This window comes from Ailuropoda melanoleuca, chromosome 18, assembly GCF_002007445.2.
Source record: "Ailuropoda melanoleuca isolate Jingjing chromosome 18, ASM200744v2, whole genome shotgun sequence".
Classification (NCBI taxonomy): domain Eukaryota; kingdom Metazoa; phylum Chordata; class Mammalia; order Carnivora; family Ursidae; genus Ailuropoda; species Ailuropoda melanoleuca.
In genome coordinates, this window is record NC_048235.1 from 11,616,656 (window position 1) to 11,633,082 (window position 16,427).

The 16,427-nt window shown below is 39.0% G+C and overlaps 1 protein-coding gene across 6 annotated transcripts in view; it reads left to right on the top strand.

The window, feature by feature from the left end:
• The window catches only part of TENM3 (teneurin transmembrane protein 3), a 605,330-nt gene that overhangs the window by 455,275 nt on the left and 133,628 nt on the right, over window positions 1-16,427 (top strand). For all 6 annotated transcript variants that reach the window (XM_034647497.1, XM_034647494.1, XM_034647495.1 and 3 more), the window contains one exon: window positions 14,385-14,507. In XM_034647497.1, the coding sequence (XP_034503388.1) occupies window positions 14,385-14,507 (123 nt within the window). The remainder of the gene's footprint in view (window positions 1-14,384; window positions 14,508-16,427) is intronic.

The window sequence follows — 16,427 nt, forward strand, 5'->3', positions numbered from 1 at the left end:
ATGTTATTGTACATTTCCCAGAGCTGTAGAAGGACATCCAAGGCTACCTTGAAGATCACCACATGTGATTCTAGAATATGGGGCCCTTCATTCCTTTTTTTAAAAAGATTTATTATTGGGGTACCTGGGTGGCACAGTCGGTGAAGTGTCTGCCTTCTGCTCAGGTCGTGACCCTGGGCTCCCTGCTCAGCGGGGAGTCTGCTTCTCCCTCTGCCCCTCCCCACTGCTCATTCTCTCTTGCTTGCTCACTCTCTCTCAAATAAATAAATACTTTGAGAGAAAGCGAGAGAGAGAGAGAGAGAGAGAGAGAGAGAGAGAGAGAGAGAATGAGCATGCCCCCAGGCACCAACAGGGGGGGGGGGGGNGGGGGGGGGGCAAAGAGAGAAAACCTTCAAGCAGACTCCCTGCTGAGCGCAGAGCCCCAGGCCAGGCTCAATCCCAGGACCCATGAAATCATGACCTGAGCCAAAACCAAAAGTCTGTGCCTTAACCAACTGAACCACCCAGGTACCCCAAGGAGGTGGGGGGGGGGGGCTTCATTCTGAGAAAAACGATCCAAGTAGTTTCGCATATTGCATATTTTAATATGTTTTTTCATAGGCATTTCCTTGTAATTATGACCAATATCACAGTCAATTTAATTCCATTAAGTTTAGCAATTACTGAATTTCCCTCCTAAGCACTGAATTCACAAAGGGAAGACATAGTCTTTACCACGGTGATCTCACGATCTTATATGGAAAAATATAATGTCAAATTTGCGTATCATATTACAACATTATTTTAGAACAGTGTTTATAAGTACAGACCTTCAAAACAGTAAGATTTGAGTTTTATATCCCACCTCTGTTACTTACTACCTATGTAATCTTGAGCAGGGTACTTACCCTGCATAAACTAGAGTTTCCTCACCAGTGTAGACAGGATTAGTAATAATACAGCTCTTGGAAATCTTTAATAAAATAATTAATGTGCCTGATAAAATGGAAGTGCTCAGTTTTAGCTGCTGTTGTTCTTTATAACAATCTAGTGAGTCAAATATTATTATCCACGCTTTTTAGGAAGAAAAGTGTTAGGCCCAGAGAATCAGTGGCTTGTCCCATATATATTTAAACAGGGGCCATAATCCAGGTCTTTTTATGTTGAACCTGGGACTTTTCCCCACGATATCGTAGGGCACTGTTTCTCATAAGGATTTCAGAATTTAAAGGTGGTACATGGACAGGAGAATAAATAAGTCTGAAGGACAAAATGAGGAATTACCCCATCGTATCTGAGTATGTCACGACGAAGGTCTCAGTAGATGTTTGCGTGTCATGACCCTTTTCTTTCACAAATAAAACTTCTGCTGGCTATCATTTCTACATAGATTTTAATAATGTTACTTATGGTTTATTCCATTTATTCTTACTGTTGTCTTCTGTTTGTATCAGGAAATGTTGATTTTTTCCTTTAAGGTAATGCTATAAAATTTTCTTTTAAAATGCATTTAAACTTTTAAGCTAGTCATCTCACGGAAAAAAATAAGTGTATAAATGTAAAAATATATTTAGTTATAAAATAAAAAGGCATTGGGGCGCCTGGGTGGCTCAGTCGTGAAGCATCTGCCTTTGGCTCAGGGCATGATCCCAGGGTCCTGGGATCAAACCCCGCATCAGGCTCCCTGCTCCGCTGGGAGCCTGCTTCTTCCTCTCCCACTCCCCCTGCTTGTGTTCCCTCTCTCACTGGCTGTCTCTCTTTCAAGTAAATAAATAAAATCTTTAAAAAAATTTTAAAATATAAAAAAATAAAATAAAAAGGCATAGGTGGTTCACAGTTAAATCATAAAGGTGATACACACATTTAAAAAAAAAAAAAAAACATGTACAGGAATCATTACAGAGGAGACTGAAGATGCTGTCGGTTTCTTTCATTGGGCCTTTTAATTCATTCTAGATCCTTAATCTTTTCATTGACCACATTTGTAGTTTAACAGTGGAACTGCATGATGTAGTTAGTGAGCCCATGTGAGTTACATAGCATTTGTACATAAAACCTAACCATATTATTTCAATCATTTCAAATAGTCACAAATTTTACCATTATTTTCTATTTTTAGAGTCAAGATATTTTTAGATGCTTTTTACTACTACAGAGAAATTCTTTATGATCTTAGAAAAGAATCACATAGAAGCAATGCATGTTTAAAGTGGGAAAGTGGGCCACTTATTTCTAGGAGAGGAGTGTGAGACCACCAAATACAAAAGCAGGTTGGCAGTGTGAGCAGCTACCCTGGGGATCAGAGATGACAACTTCCTCTGTATTTTGCTTTGAAATAAATGTCCGCAAATGCTTCATAAATATCCATTAATAATAGTTAAGTTCATAACTAAGGAAACCTGCTCTCCAAGTCAGCCCAGATTAACAGGGAGCAGCTGGAAAACTAGCTTCCAAGGATCTGTTCCCACTTGCGTGATGACGTGAGCGGGTCAAGGAAGACTGATAAGATCTGTCAAAGTTACCATCATGTACTAGAAACCGGAAGTGGTGAAGTGGAGTCCATGCAACAGAGCTTGATAAGGGAGACAGTGACTCCGTTTTTGTCGATGAACAGATGGTAAACAACAAACTGCACGAGCTAGTTGTACCTGGATTCCTGAAGCGTCGTTGATTTTGTTTAAAGTTGCCACCTGAGAACCATGCACTCACGTGCACACATGCACACATTCCCAGATCACATTTTGCCTCTCAAACGTAACCTCTTAAAGAAGTGGACAATTTTGAAGGGGATGTTTTTCTGGATTTTGCCATATTTTTTATATTTATTTTTTTATTATGTTCAATTAGCCAACATATAATACACCCTTAGTTTTTGATGTAGTGTTCATGATTCATTAGTTGGCATATAACACCCAGTGTTCATAGCAGCAGTGTCCACAGTAGCCAAACTGTAAGGAGATGAGATGCCCTTCAACAGATGAATGGATAAAGATGTGGTCCATATATACAATGAAATATTGCTCAGCCATCAGAAAGGATGATTACCCACCATTTACATTGACATGGATGGAACTGGAGGGGATTATGCTAAGTGAAATAAGTCAAGCAGAGAAAGACAGTTTTCATATGGCTTCACTCATCTGTGAAACAAACCGTGGATTTTGCCATATTTTAACATACCAGTTTTCCTCTAGAAATCTCCATGTCCCTAATAGTTGGATCTTTTAATAACGAAGACTAAAGTGTCTTAAAATTTCAAAGGAATGTAATTTTCAGATCTATTCTGTTACTTTTTCAAAAGTGAAAACAAGCCAGGATACTTGGGTGGCTCAGTCCGTTGAGTTGGTTTTCCGCTCAGGTCATGATTTCAGGGTTGTAGGATTGAGCCCCATGTAGGGCTCCACGCTCAGCAGGGAGTCTCTTTGAAATTCTCTCTCTGCCCCTCCCCCTTCTGTCTCTCTCTCTCTCTCCCCCTCTCTCAAATAAATAAATAAATCTTTTTTTTAAAAAAGCCAGAGCAAGCCAAAGAAAGTTTTATGTTTAAGTAGATTATTAATATACGTACACATTTGTTGCACAAAAGGAGGAGATAGCTCTTAAAGCTATTATGCAAGAAAGAAATCCAGATGAAAATTGAGTCAGTACAGCAGGCTTTTGAATAATGAGTAGATCCATGGGATTTCAGTGGTTTCAAAGCTGCTAATAACTGTGACTAATGAATCGTCTGTTACATACATTTCGTGATAACAGCAAGGTCAGTATATTGGCATGTGGGGAATAGTCTATAAATCATATAAATGATTTCATTGTGTATTTCGAATGTTCTTGAAATAGGTCCTCTTGCCATATTCCTTAATGTTGACAACTGTTACCTCAAAGTTGATTGATAATTCCTGGCCCCTTTGGACAGCTAATCATAATGGTGAACGCTGTGTTCTTTCCATGAGATTGGACAGTGAATGCTTCTTTCAGAGAACAGAACCTGGACATGAGAGAAAACTAATGACACATAGGAAAACAGCCTGTTTTCGAAGTCCTGACTTAATCTACATAACTGTCCTGGCAAATCGACATAACTAAATCACAGTCTCATCAAGATATTTCGATAGCCAAAGTGATTCTACCTTCCCATTAATGACATAATGCCAAAAAAAGAGTAGAAAGGAAAAATACACAGCGTGGATATATAAAATACCGGCAGCCACTCCTTGTCTCCTTCCCCCTCTCCCTTAAAAACTGTTAGTTTACATAAAACCTATGATTTCAGTATGCGATCTTATAACATTCAGAGAAACTTGCTACCTCAAGTGTTATTAGTGCTTTTGAATATCAAAATATCCTGTGGTTGGAATAATTCCCTTCTTCTTAATGACAGCTGGAGTACGTATTAATATGAAACCTTTCCAAAAAATTATTGATTTTAAAATGACCGCATTTAGAAAAAATAAAATAAAAATAAATAAATAGAATGACCGTGTTTGGGCCAGCAAGATGTGGACTGTTCGGATAATATTAGACTTGAAAGCTAATATCAAATAATAATGGATTAGAACGCCAAAATATTGCCTCACACACTCCGTCAACATGTATATGAACACAGCAGGAAATCCAAAACAAAAGCTAATTTATGGAAAACTATGTATTCCTAATGACAGTTTAGACCAGTAGGGGTCCAAGTTACAAACTGCATCTTTACATGAGATGCTTTCATTTTACATTGAAAACCTGGCTGTATTCTGTTAGCATGTATCCAATCAAATAATTGTCGTATATTTAAGAGTATTTTTCTTTGTTCCGTAAAATCTAATCACTGCACATGCGCATCATGTATATTTATATATTTGTGAAATTGAAACATAAAATGATGAAATTCTGCTTTCAGAACCCAAGATACGGAAGGAATTGTGTGCACAAAGTGGTGGTTTGACCCCATGCAATTTTATTTTATTCTCAGATTTTAAAAAAAGGAACCAACAGCATTAGTATTCTAATATGTTGATATCTTATTGATGCCAGATGTCTTTCCCTCTACTCAATGATGTAGCCTAAATATTTATATTTGAAAACATACTGACATATCAAAGAATTTAAATCTGGAAGAGACCTTGGAGATCATTTTGTGCAAGCTCTTTAGATATTTATATAAACGGGAGATCTAAGCCTCAGAGAAGCCCAGTGACTTGCCAAGGTCCCACAACTAGTTGGAGCCAAAATGGAGACTGGGACCCAGTTCTCTCTTAATATCAACAAAGGCTCCGCAAGACGCCACAGGCAATCTGTGTTGAAAACTGTGCTCTTGGGGCACCTGGGTGGCACAGCGGTTAAGCGTTTGCCTTTGGCTCAGGGCGTGATCCCGGCGTTCTGGGATCGAGCCCCACATCAGGCTCTTCTGCTGTGAGCCTGCTTCTTCCTCTCCCACTCCCCCTGCTTGTGTTCCCTCTCTCGATGGCTGTCTCTATCTCTGTCGAATAAATAAATAAAAAAAATCTAAAAAAAAAAGAAAAGAAAAGAAAACTGTGCTCTTAACTATAAAAGGTCAGATTCTGATTTTCTTCTCCTGCAACTTCTGATAACATGTTCCTAATGAATCTTTCTCAGAAAGATTATTTTGGGGAAAATGTACCATGGTGGATGTGACGTGAATTGCAAGGCAGGGAAGCTTTAGACCGTAGCTTGCCTGGGTGATGAGCTCTCAGGGTTTTGGAGGCAGACACAAAACTGCATTGCAGATATTTTCAGGATGATATTTTTTAAGTCCATTTTTTCTTACCATATTCGGGTTCTTCTATGATATCAGATTTTTTTGGGGGGGGGTCCTTGTGAGAATGTTTGCTTGATCTTGTAAGATTAAACAGCATTTAGCCAATAATGGCAGGCATGCTAAGAACTATACTCCAGGTTGCCAAAACCTCAGAGTGTTACTCCTCAGGGTTCTGGTGGCATAAGCTACATTCGGGTTTCTGATGGCAAGGGTGCTTGCTTCTGTGTTCACTTCACAACATCCCCTGTAATTTGCTCCAAGGTTCTGGCAGATTTCTGGACCATGTCACCAGCTGTCACCACCCCTCCTTCCCATCCATATTTGGCAGGATCGAAGAACACAGGCATGCCAGTAGAAATAATAGTAACTGTGATAGCAACTTCAGTGGCATGGTCCCCAGAGACAAGATCAAAATTTGGCCCCTTTTTTCTCCATACAGAGCTAAAAATGGCACCGAACTTGCTGCTTCGTGGTATGTAATTTTCTTTAATTACACATTTTGGTTTTAAGTGTTCCACATGCTGGCTTTTAAGTATCAAACCAACATACATTCGTTAAAAACAATGGCATGCCCTTTTTTCCTGTGGGGAAGAGGTGGAATCACTAGATTATCATGGATCCCTCTCATCTCCATCAGCCTTGAAAGGTAAAAGGAATGTACACTGTAATTTCTTTCACTGGAATGGTCTTTGAGTCAGAAAGAAGATGTCTTCATAAAATTTCACTAGCATATTGTCTCCAAATTATTTCAATTAGTGAGGCTTTTTTGCTTAACATTAACTGGGAAAGCCTACAGAAAAAAACTAGGAGGTTTTAGAATGAATTTTTTTAATTATATAAGAAATATTTCATCGTAAATATCTTCAGATTGGTTGAATCCAAGAATACCATGAGACAACCTAGAAAGATATAGTCTATAAAGTAGACCATTTGGCTGTTAGTAACATAGTTTGCAATATGACCAATAGCTTCACATCCATGTGCATTGTTTCTAGAATTGACATCATGATAATTTTTTATCATCAACATGGGTGACAGTATTAAAAGTATGCTCATTAAGTTTGTAGATGACAAATGTTACATATTACAACTAATTTAGAAGGGTTCTGGGGCGCCTGGGTGGCTCAGTCAGTTGAGCATCTGCCTTCAGCTCAGGTCATGATCCCGGGGTCCTGGGATCGAGTCCCACATCTGGCTCCCTGCTCAGTGGAGAGCCTGCTTTTGCCTCTGCCTGACGCTCTCCCTGCTCGCTCTCCCTCTCTCTCTCTCTCTGACAAATAAATAAATAAAATATTTTTAAAAATAAATAAATAAAAGCATTCCGACCGAGAAAAAGGGCGGAATTATACAAGGTGCCCCCAAGGCTTCTCCTTACTCTGTCTCAGGGGCTCTGTTAGTCACCCCTGTTTCTCAGGAACCAGTTCAGCTACAGAGATCCAGCCTCTAAGATCAACTTTCAGCAAAATATTGAGAAAGCTGAATTATATATTAAACCTTTCCCTTAACTATCCTCTCTTTTTTTTTCATAGCTAAAATCCTATCATTTATTCCCATTCTTCCCAAACTCCTCTCTCTTTCCCCTCGACGTGCCTGTTTTACCCCCTCACTGCAAAGATCCATTTCTGCTTCTCTTGCAACTCCCCGCTCCTCACAACTGCAGAAAGTAAAAAATTTATTCAGACAAAAAGTGGGATGTTTTAGGTAAAATACTACAAAGTGCTGTGGTAGGACAGGATAGTTATTCAGTCCAGGAAGTCCTCGTGAACAAATGTCGTTTCAACTGGACTTCGAGGTATTGGTGAGATGTCATCAGACGGGACTTGGGGGCGGGAATGATAGGAGCGAAGGCATGGAAGCAGGAAAGTTAAGGGCATGATTTAAAGGGTAGACAAGCAAATCTGGCCAGTTCATGGGCCCTGTGATATATTCACACGGTTGTGCAACAGACCTCCAGAACATTTCGTCTTACAAAACTGAAACTCTGCACCTTTTAAACAACAACTCCCCATTTCCCCTTCCCCTGACCCCCTGGTAACCACCATTCTTTCTGCCTCTGTGAATCTGAGCTACTGTAGATACCCGTTAAGACTGGAATCAAAACCGTATTTGTCTTTTGGCGACTGGCTTATTTCACTTAACATAATGTCCTCAAGTTTCGTCCGTGTTACAGCCTGTGACAAAGCTTCCTTCCTATATTCGTAAGACTGAGTACTATTCCACTGTGTCTGTGTTCTGTATCCATTCTTCTGTTGATGGACATTCGGGTTGCTTTTGCCTCTTGACTCGTCTGAATAGTGCTGCTATGAACATGGACTTGCAAATATCTCTTTGAGACCCTGCTTTTAGTTCTTTTGCATGTACTTCCAGAAGTGGGATTCTGGGTCGTATAGTAGCTCCAGTTTTATTTTATTTTTTTGTTTTTTTTTTTTTTTTTTTTTTGAGGAATCACCATAGTGTTTTCCATAGCAGTTGAACCACTTTACAATCTTGTCCGCAGGGCACAAGGCTTGCGTTTCTCCACATCCTCACCAAGACAAGCCATAATGTTTGTAAACTACAAATCAATCTGGGACGGCCATGAGCTGGTAGTCATTAACCCAGTACGTGAATTTGTTTAATCAGATTGCTTTCCGTTTAACCCTCAAGATTTGCACTCAGCAAGCCTTTCCTCGCCCTTCCCTCCAGCTCCTGGCTGATGAAGTCACTTGCCATTCTACATGGTTATCTTTCCTAGAGGAACACCTCGGGGCCTTATAGAGACGAGCACGTGCAGGAAGGGTGTAGGGAAGGTGAAAATACACATCCTTTAGTTATGCTATGTGTCAGATGGGCTACTTTTAAATAACGTACATTTAGAAAAGTATACGGATCGGGGCACCTGGGTGGCATAGCAGTTAAGCGTCTGCCTTCGGCTCAGAGCGTGATCCCAGCGTTATGGGATCGAGCCCCACATCAGGCTCCTCGGCTAGGAGCCTGCTTCTTCCTCTCCCACTCCCCCTGCTTGTGTTCCCTCTCTCGCTGGCTGTCTCTATCGCTGTCAAATGAATAAAAATCTTTAAAAAAAAAAAAAAAGTATACAGATCATAAGGGAACACACCAGTGGAACCACTGCCCAGATAGAAAAATGGAAATATTACTAGCATTGCAGAAGTCCCCTGTGGCCTCTCCTGGTCGTTACCTAGCCTCCCTCCCTAGAGGTAATTACTCTGGTGACTTCGGTTCCTCCTACCAGTTAATTTTACCTGCCTTTGAACTTTATACACGTTGACTTATACAACATTTGTGTTTTTTATGAATGGGTTCTCTTGCTCAGCACTGCGATTGTGAGACTTATCCATGTCATTGCTCCGGGCAATGCCTTATTCATTTACGTTGATCCGTAGAATTCCTTGGTTGACTATAATGATATGGTATGATATATGATAAACACTATAATTTGTTTATCCTTTTTACTGCTGGCAGACATCTGGGTTTCCAGTTTGAGGTTATTACAAATAATGCTTCTGAGAACATTCTTGTTCCTGCTTTTTGGTGCTATGTGTATATATATTTCTATTGGATATAGAGACAGAATTTTGTAGACCAACTGGGGACTGAACCATCATTTCCAAGATTTTTAATGTAGAGAAGATTTCTAATTCCAAACAAGCAACTTAACAAGCGATTTTGCCAAATGCAGCCATTTTCAGTGGGTAAACATCTTGTATTTAGAAGCACATTTCAACAAATGGACAACTTCTGATTATATGTGCTGTTGTCAAAAAAAGAAATAAATCAACAATTTGTGTTAAAAATTTTTTAATTTCTTTAAATTTTGATTCAGAACAATTGAGATGAGAAGGACAACAGCTCAGTATAGGAAAGGGAATCCTGAAATTGGTTCAAGAGATCTGGTATCATGAGTAGTCTTTGCACACTAACTTTTTAAAAGGCATCGGGTAAGTCACTAACCTGCTCTCAGCCTGTGTTTCACTCGTACAACAGGGATGATGACCCCTGTCATACAGTACATTATTAGAAGATAATAGACATCAGGGCTCCTGGGTGGCTCAGTCAATTAGGCGTCCGACTCTTGGTTTCCGCTCAGGTCATGATCTCAGGGTGGTGAGATCGAGCCCCACGTCGGCCTCTGTGCTAGGAGCAGAGTGTGCTTCTCTCTCCCTCTCCCCCTCCCGCTTGTGCTCTCTAAAATAAGTAAATAAATCTTAAAAAACAAAAATAAAAACAAGATAATAGGCATCAAGGTACTTTCAAAGGTAAAAAACACACTTGAGCAGACATACAATGTTTTTGTTGTCATTCACAAATTCCCTTCTTCCTTGGATAACACTTTAGATGTGAATCCAGCCCCCACCTCTCATTAAAATCACCCAGAAATACATGGAAATAACAGTATGAAACTATGAAACATGATATCAGAAACAAATATTTTAAGATTAAATCTACATGAATGCTTTCTGTAACTTTAAAATACACACATATAGTGTTCACATGTAGTTTTTGAATTGTTGTTTTAAAGACTCTTGGGGCGCCTGGGGGGCTCAGTAGGCTGAGCGTCCAACTCTTGGTTTCGGCTCAGGTCATGATCTCAGGATCGTGAGATCCAGCCCCGCGTCGGGCTCCACGCTCAGTCTGCTTGTCCCTCTCCTTCTGCTCCTCCTCCAGCTTGTGCTTGCTCTCTGGCTCTCTCACTCTCTCTCTCAAATAAATAAATTAAATCTTTAAAAAAAAATACTCTCAGAGTTAACGAAAATAGCCTGTTGTGAATTTTCATCGTTATCATATTACTATAAAGTCCTTGTACTGAAGATTCTTGCCTGGAATACACAAATGTTACTTAGAAGAATCTTTGCCCAGCCTCTGCCACCAAATACTGTCTCTGCCTTCCGTTTTCTAGATCTGGTAGAAAAACCGTATCTAGCCTGTGGCCCTCAGTGAAGGCACATTTCACTTCCTTCCATATGGATTTTCACATTCCAGTGCCCCCTGGGAGAACAGACAGGTGTATTGTGTGAAGACCTTTGTGATTAGAAGGTATGGGTTGAAGGGCAAGGTCTACTGTTTGCATGCTTGAAACCTTAAGCTCCCCAAAAGCCTCAATTCTCAGATTTAAAATGAAAAACAAAGTAATAATATTAAGTATTCATTGGAGTCTTCGTGAGGATTAAATGAGATAGGGCAGGTGCTAAGCACTGGCACGTTATTTGATACATAGTAAGTGCTTAATGGATGTTTTCTTTAAAAAAAAAAAAAAAGACTGCGTCATGATGTTCTAACAGCAATACAAAGAACAACGTTCCTGCCAGTCAGTACTCCTCACCTAAGCTCCGTGCCCAGGGCGGTGAGGGACTCAGGGCACAGAGCTCCCAGGCACTCCTTGACGCTATGCCCCCAACCCACTAGGTCGCGCGTACAGCAAAGATCCATGTTCACCCTTCATGAGTACCGGTGCCACAGGCCCTCCCATGGGTTCAAATCTGCTTTCCAACTTGGGCGTCGAAGAATTGGGCTCATCCATCGGTATTTACATATGTATTTTATTTTGTTGATTTTCCCTTATGTGTCTGCCAAGACCTTCCCATATAGTGCTATTGCATAAGTGCTCGGTAATTTCTCTGGCATTTTTGACTTATGAGTTTGCTGCCTCCCTCTGCGTCCCCCTCCTTCATTTGTGGAGTCAGTTTTACTAACACGCTATATTTGTAGGAAAATCTCAAGTTACACATAATGAGTGTCGAGAGCATTACTAAATACCAAACACCAAGATTTCCAATGTACGTAATATCCCAAGACCAAACAACTTGTTGGTTTCTGTTTTCAGTGTAATGTTAAACAAGGTGTAATATTATTTGGTATGGTTCTCATTATACAGCATCTCAAGTAGACTGGAATTTCATTTTATTGAGATTTACTGTAAGAAGAAAATATATAATAAAGCTATTGCCCATCTGGCCAAAAAAATAAAAAATAAAATAAACTAGCTCTCCAAACAGAAACATAACACTACTTTCTAACATTTGACATCTGTGCAGGATCCCATGGATTATCTTTCTTCTTCGAAGTCTATTACAACCAATAATATAAGCAAATCTATCATTCGGGAAGACATTTTATGTTACATAAAAGCTCACAATGATGATAAATTATTTTGTGTAGAAACTTTGACCCTTTTGAAATATTTATCATCGCTATGCCAAAGTATGTCTGTCAAAGCTTTCACTGTATGCAGAACGAGTTCCCATTATTGTATTCAAAAATTGCTGAAATACCTAAAACTTGAAAAGCGTATGAAGTGATAAATGTTTAGAAAGCTCCTGACATTTTGCCACTCAAACACTATGTAATTTAATGCAAAATGAGGTATGAAGTCATACCTCCTTTCGAGCTGAGAATTTGGGAATTCAAGGATTCTAAAACCTATATCTTAATCCTTAAAAATCCGGAGTTTGAAAGGAATTGCTGCCAGATTATAATTTAAGACGGGGAGTATGTACGTTTGTTAAAAAGGCACAGGGTAGATGTAGCTGTTTGCATCTGTGTTTGCTGTGTTTCTTATTATAGCACAATTTTATGGCAGGAGTTGTTAACAAAAGAAGGTGAAAGGTGTAGAAGGCCCTCAAACTGTCGAAACTTTTCTTTAAACGTTAATTATATAGAATACTAGGGAGCTTTTGCTCAGCTGCTGTCATGTACTATTATGCTAATATAGTCATTATTTATTAATAATAGAACACTCTATTCTTGGCCATTTACTTATTTGTCTTAAATTTATTAACTTTTCCCTTAAATTACTACATTTTTATCCACAACAGTGTTTTCTTAGATTTGAGAACATCAGAACATTGATTTCATTTACTTCACAGACGCTTATTAAAGACCTACGAGGTACTGGGCACCGTATATGGTAAATGAGTTACAAAAGTGAATGAAAACAGTCTTGGGAGACGTAGTTAACCCAGTCAGGAAAGGCTCCCCCACAAAGTTGGTGCCTACCATCTGAGCGGTGAATGGGTATTTTACACTGGATGAAGAGCGTTACAGACAGGAGGAACTCTTTATTGAGAGGTAGCATGGTCTGGTCAGGTGACTTCAAATAGTTCAGTAATCTGGGGGCGCCTGGGTGGCTCGGTCAGTTAAGCATCTGCCTTCGGCTCAGGGTCCTGGGATCAAGCCCTGTGCTGGGCTCCCTGTTCCATGGGGAGCCTACTTCTCCCTCTGCCTCCCTCTCTCTCGCTCGCTCTCTCTGTCTCTCATAAATAAATAAAATCTGTAAAAAAAAATAGTTCAGTAATCTGGAGTCCAGAATAAATAAATGAAGTGTCTATGTACTAAGAACAGTCCTGCTATGTACCAGCAGTCTATAATATACTCTCACAGACCTATCCTGTCTAGAAAGGTCACATCAATTAAGTAAGGTAGGTTTAACCAACCTCATTTTTTAAGTAAAAACATAATATAATAAAAAAACATTTAAAAAAAGTAAAAACTAATGTTAATAATATTCCATCATTTGTCCAAGGTTAAATCCTAAATGGAAGATTAAACCAAAGTCTGACTCCATCTAAAGCCCCTGTTCTTTACGCTGCCAAATTAATTGTGTTCCTACGTATATTTCATATTTAATAAGGGCTCGCCTTTAACCAGTGGTGGTCATCACGCTGTTTCCGACAATACTTCTTAAACGCTATGTCTTTCTTCACCTCTCTGGTAAATTCCATATGTATGCTGAAATGCCAGACGATGTCCAAGAAAAATCATTTGCGATAAGGTAATATGATCGTCCCTGGGTTTCCCAAGGCATGTTTAACCTCCTTCGGGCTGAATTCTGAAACTGTATTCTGTGGAACACGAATGAAAGTTCAGTTGAGAGTTAATGGTCAATATTACAGTGGTGATATTCTTGTAAATATTTCAAATAAATTAAGAAAAATCATATAAAAATTTTAAAGTGTATTACATTTATAAGTGTATAGTCTTATAGTTGTCTGTTTTCTAAATATTTCAAATAAAGAAAATTAATAAACACATTTACAAAATTTTTATAAATTTGTAAGATTATCACACCCACATCAGAAACTCTGCATGAAATTATCTGACGCGTAGCGTGTGCCGTTGATGAATTGAATGTCATAAACTCGTCTTAAATCTAGAATATTCAAATATTACTCTGTGTTGTGCATCTAAATCCATTCTGATGCAGCAGATTTATCTGGGAGACCGATCGTTACTTTTTACCTTAATCCAAATGAACAGCATCAGGTGTCTTGAGAATGTACAGATGTTGCAACTAAGTATTACACATGTGCAAGTGGCCTGAGGTCAAGCAAATGTGGCGGTCACTGCTACAGAGCATTCAGCCACTTACCTAAATGACAGTGAGGAGTGGAACTCAGGCCAAGCAGAGCCAGTAATTATTCGTTCCTGAGAGCCTCCTGGTTCCGGTACTGTGCAGCGTTGTGTGAGGAGGAACTGTTCCCTTTCTAATTTTTAGAAATTAATTTAGAAATCTAATGCAATTATTTTTGGTATTTTAGAACTTGGAAATTTTCACTTTACATATGAATCTTGTTCTAAACACATTTACCATTTGCTATACTGCCTGCAAACAGCAGACCTCTCAACGACTTGTATTCTTTGCCCCCAGCAATGCATCTCTTTGGCCTCAACTGGCAGTTACAGCAGACTGAAAATGACACATTTGAGAATGGAAAAGTGAATTCTGATACTATGCCAACAAACACGGTGTCATTACCTTCTGGCGACAATGGTAAGAGAAAGAATTATGTGTCTTGTGTGTTTCTTTTAACATCTCTTTTCCATAAATTTATTTTTATCTGTGTCACATCCAGTTATATTTGGGAGAGGGAAGAGATTTTGGAATACAGATGTCATCTTTTAATGAGGGGTTTTTATTCATTTACTTGAAAGATTGGAAGTTCACATTTTTATTAGAGGAATAATATGATTTTCTGCCTTCTGATTTGATGGCTAGGCTTTTCCAGCTTTCCCTCTGCAAGTGTGTATTTTGTCTTATTTTTAGTCTGTAAATAGGCTATAATTCACTATATCTTCTCGTATATTATATCTTGGGTGTATTAGGCTTTTTCATCCAACTAGCATATGGAGTTGGAATACTATATTAATTTTGTTATAAAAGCTTTCAAATACAAGACGCATTAAAGGATTATAATTTATTGACCTTTGCTCTGCTTGTCCTTTCTGTAAACCTTCAAAAGTTTGCACTTTGGGCTAATAGACTTTCAGATCATTCAGTTCTAAGTTAAAAACAGAATTTAAGAAGTTCGAGAATGTGTTCTTTCATTTTTCCATAGAAACACCCAGGAAAATGTATATATACATGTATATATGTATATTATATGTACCTGTCAATTATTTTGATACGTGTGTGTGTGTGTGTGTGTGTATTTTGACACTTGGCAATCTCTGACTTTTTGCAAAATGTCATAATACTTTATAACTCAAAGAAGTTGGATCAAGATACTTTTTTTTGTCACATAAACATATTGTCTGCCTTTGAGCATTTCCCACGCTTTTCTTCCCCCTTTGTTTCTTCTTCTCTCGTGTATTTATATTCTGCTTTGGCATCAATTATGTCCGTCCTCATGTGGCTGGTTTCTTTGTAAGACTAGAAAGAAGCTATTGTGTATTTATAGATGACATAATATATATTTATTTATATTTATATATATGCTGCCGTTTGACACGTACCTCTTGACCATGACTAACGCCTTTATCATTTTTCTGTTCTCTGTTTTCTCATCTTCTGTTTTATTTCAACAACAATACTTTATGGCAATTCTCTTCCTTCTTAGGAAGCCTGAGGAATTTTATAAGACATTAGATTTTCATGGTAATAATAAATACCCTTCGCCCCACACCTGTACGGAGCCTTTTGGTATAAGGCTCCACATGTTCTAAGAAACTGTAAGTGGTGACGTATCAGTAATGACAACTGTAGGTGGGGGAAATGCAATTAAGTAATCAATTGTTTTATTTTTTATACACTGGTAACACAGAGACGAGCCGCTCAAGTAACTGCACAGAAATTAAGAGTGTTTATTTTGGGTTTCCTTTTTTTTTTTTTTTTAAGATTTTATTTATTTGTTTGACAGAGATAGAGACAGCCAGCGAGAGAGGGAACACAAGCAGGGGGAGTGAGAGAGGAAGAAGCAGGCTCCCAGCAGAGCAGGGAGCCTGATGTGGGGCTCAATCCCAGGGCCATGGGATCACGCCCTGAGCTGAAGGCAGATGCTTAATGACTGCGCCACCCAGGCACCCCTATTTTGGGTTTCTGTAGATTAAAATGTAGCCTGTCTCCTAAAGCGGATGGTTTCTATGANAATCCCAGGACCATGGGATCACGCCCTGAGCTGAAGGCAGACGCTTAATGACTGCGCCGCCCAGGCACCCCTATTTTGGGTTTCTGTAGATTAAAATGTAGCCTGTCTCCTAAAGCGGATGGTTTCTATGAAAAGAGCCTGATGGCATGTACTAACCACACATGGAGGGAACTTTTTTTTAGACTCAAGAAATTAGACTAAAAAGAGAAAGGCTTATTGTAGACATGTTTTCTTTTACAACATCCTAACCTTTTATCATGGTTTAGATGAAAATAGAGCACAGCTAATTAGTTTCACAGTACCCGAGCAGCGTCATACCAAGAGAG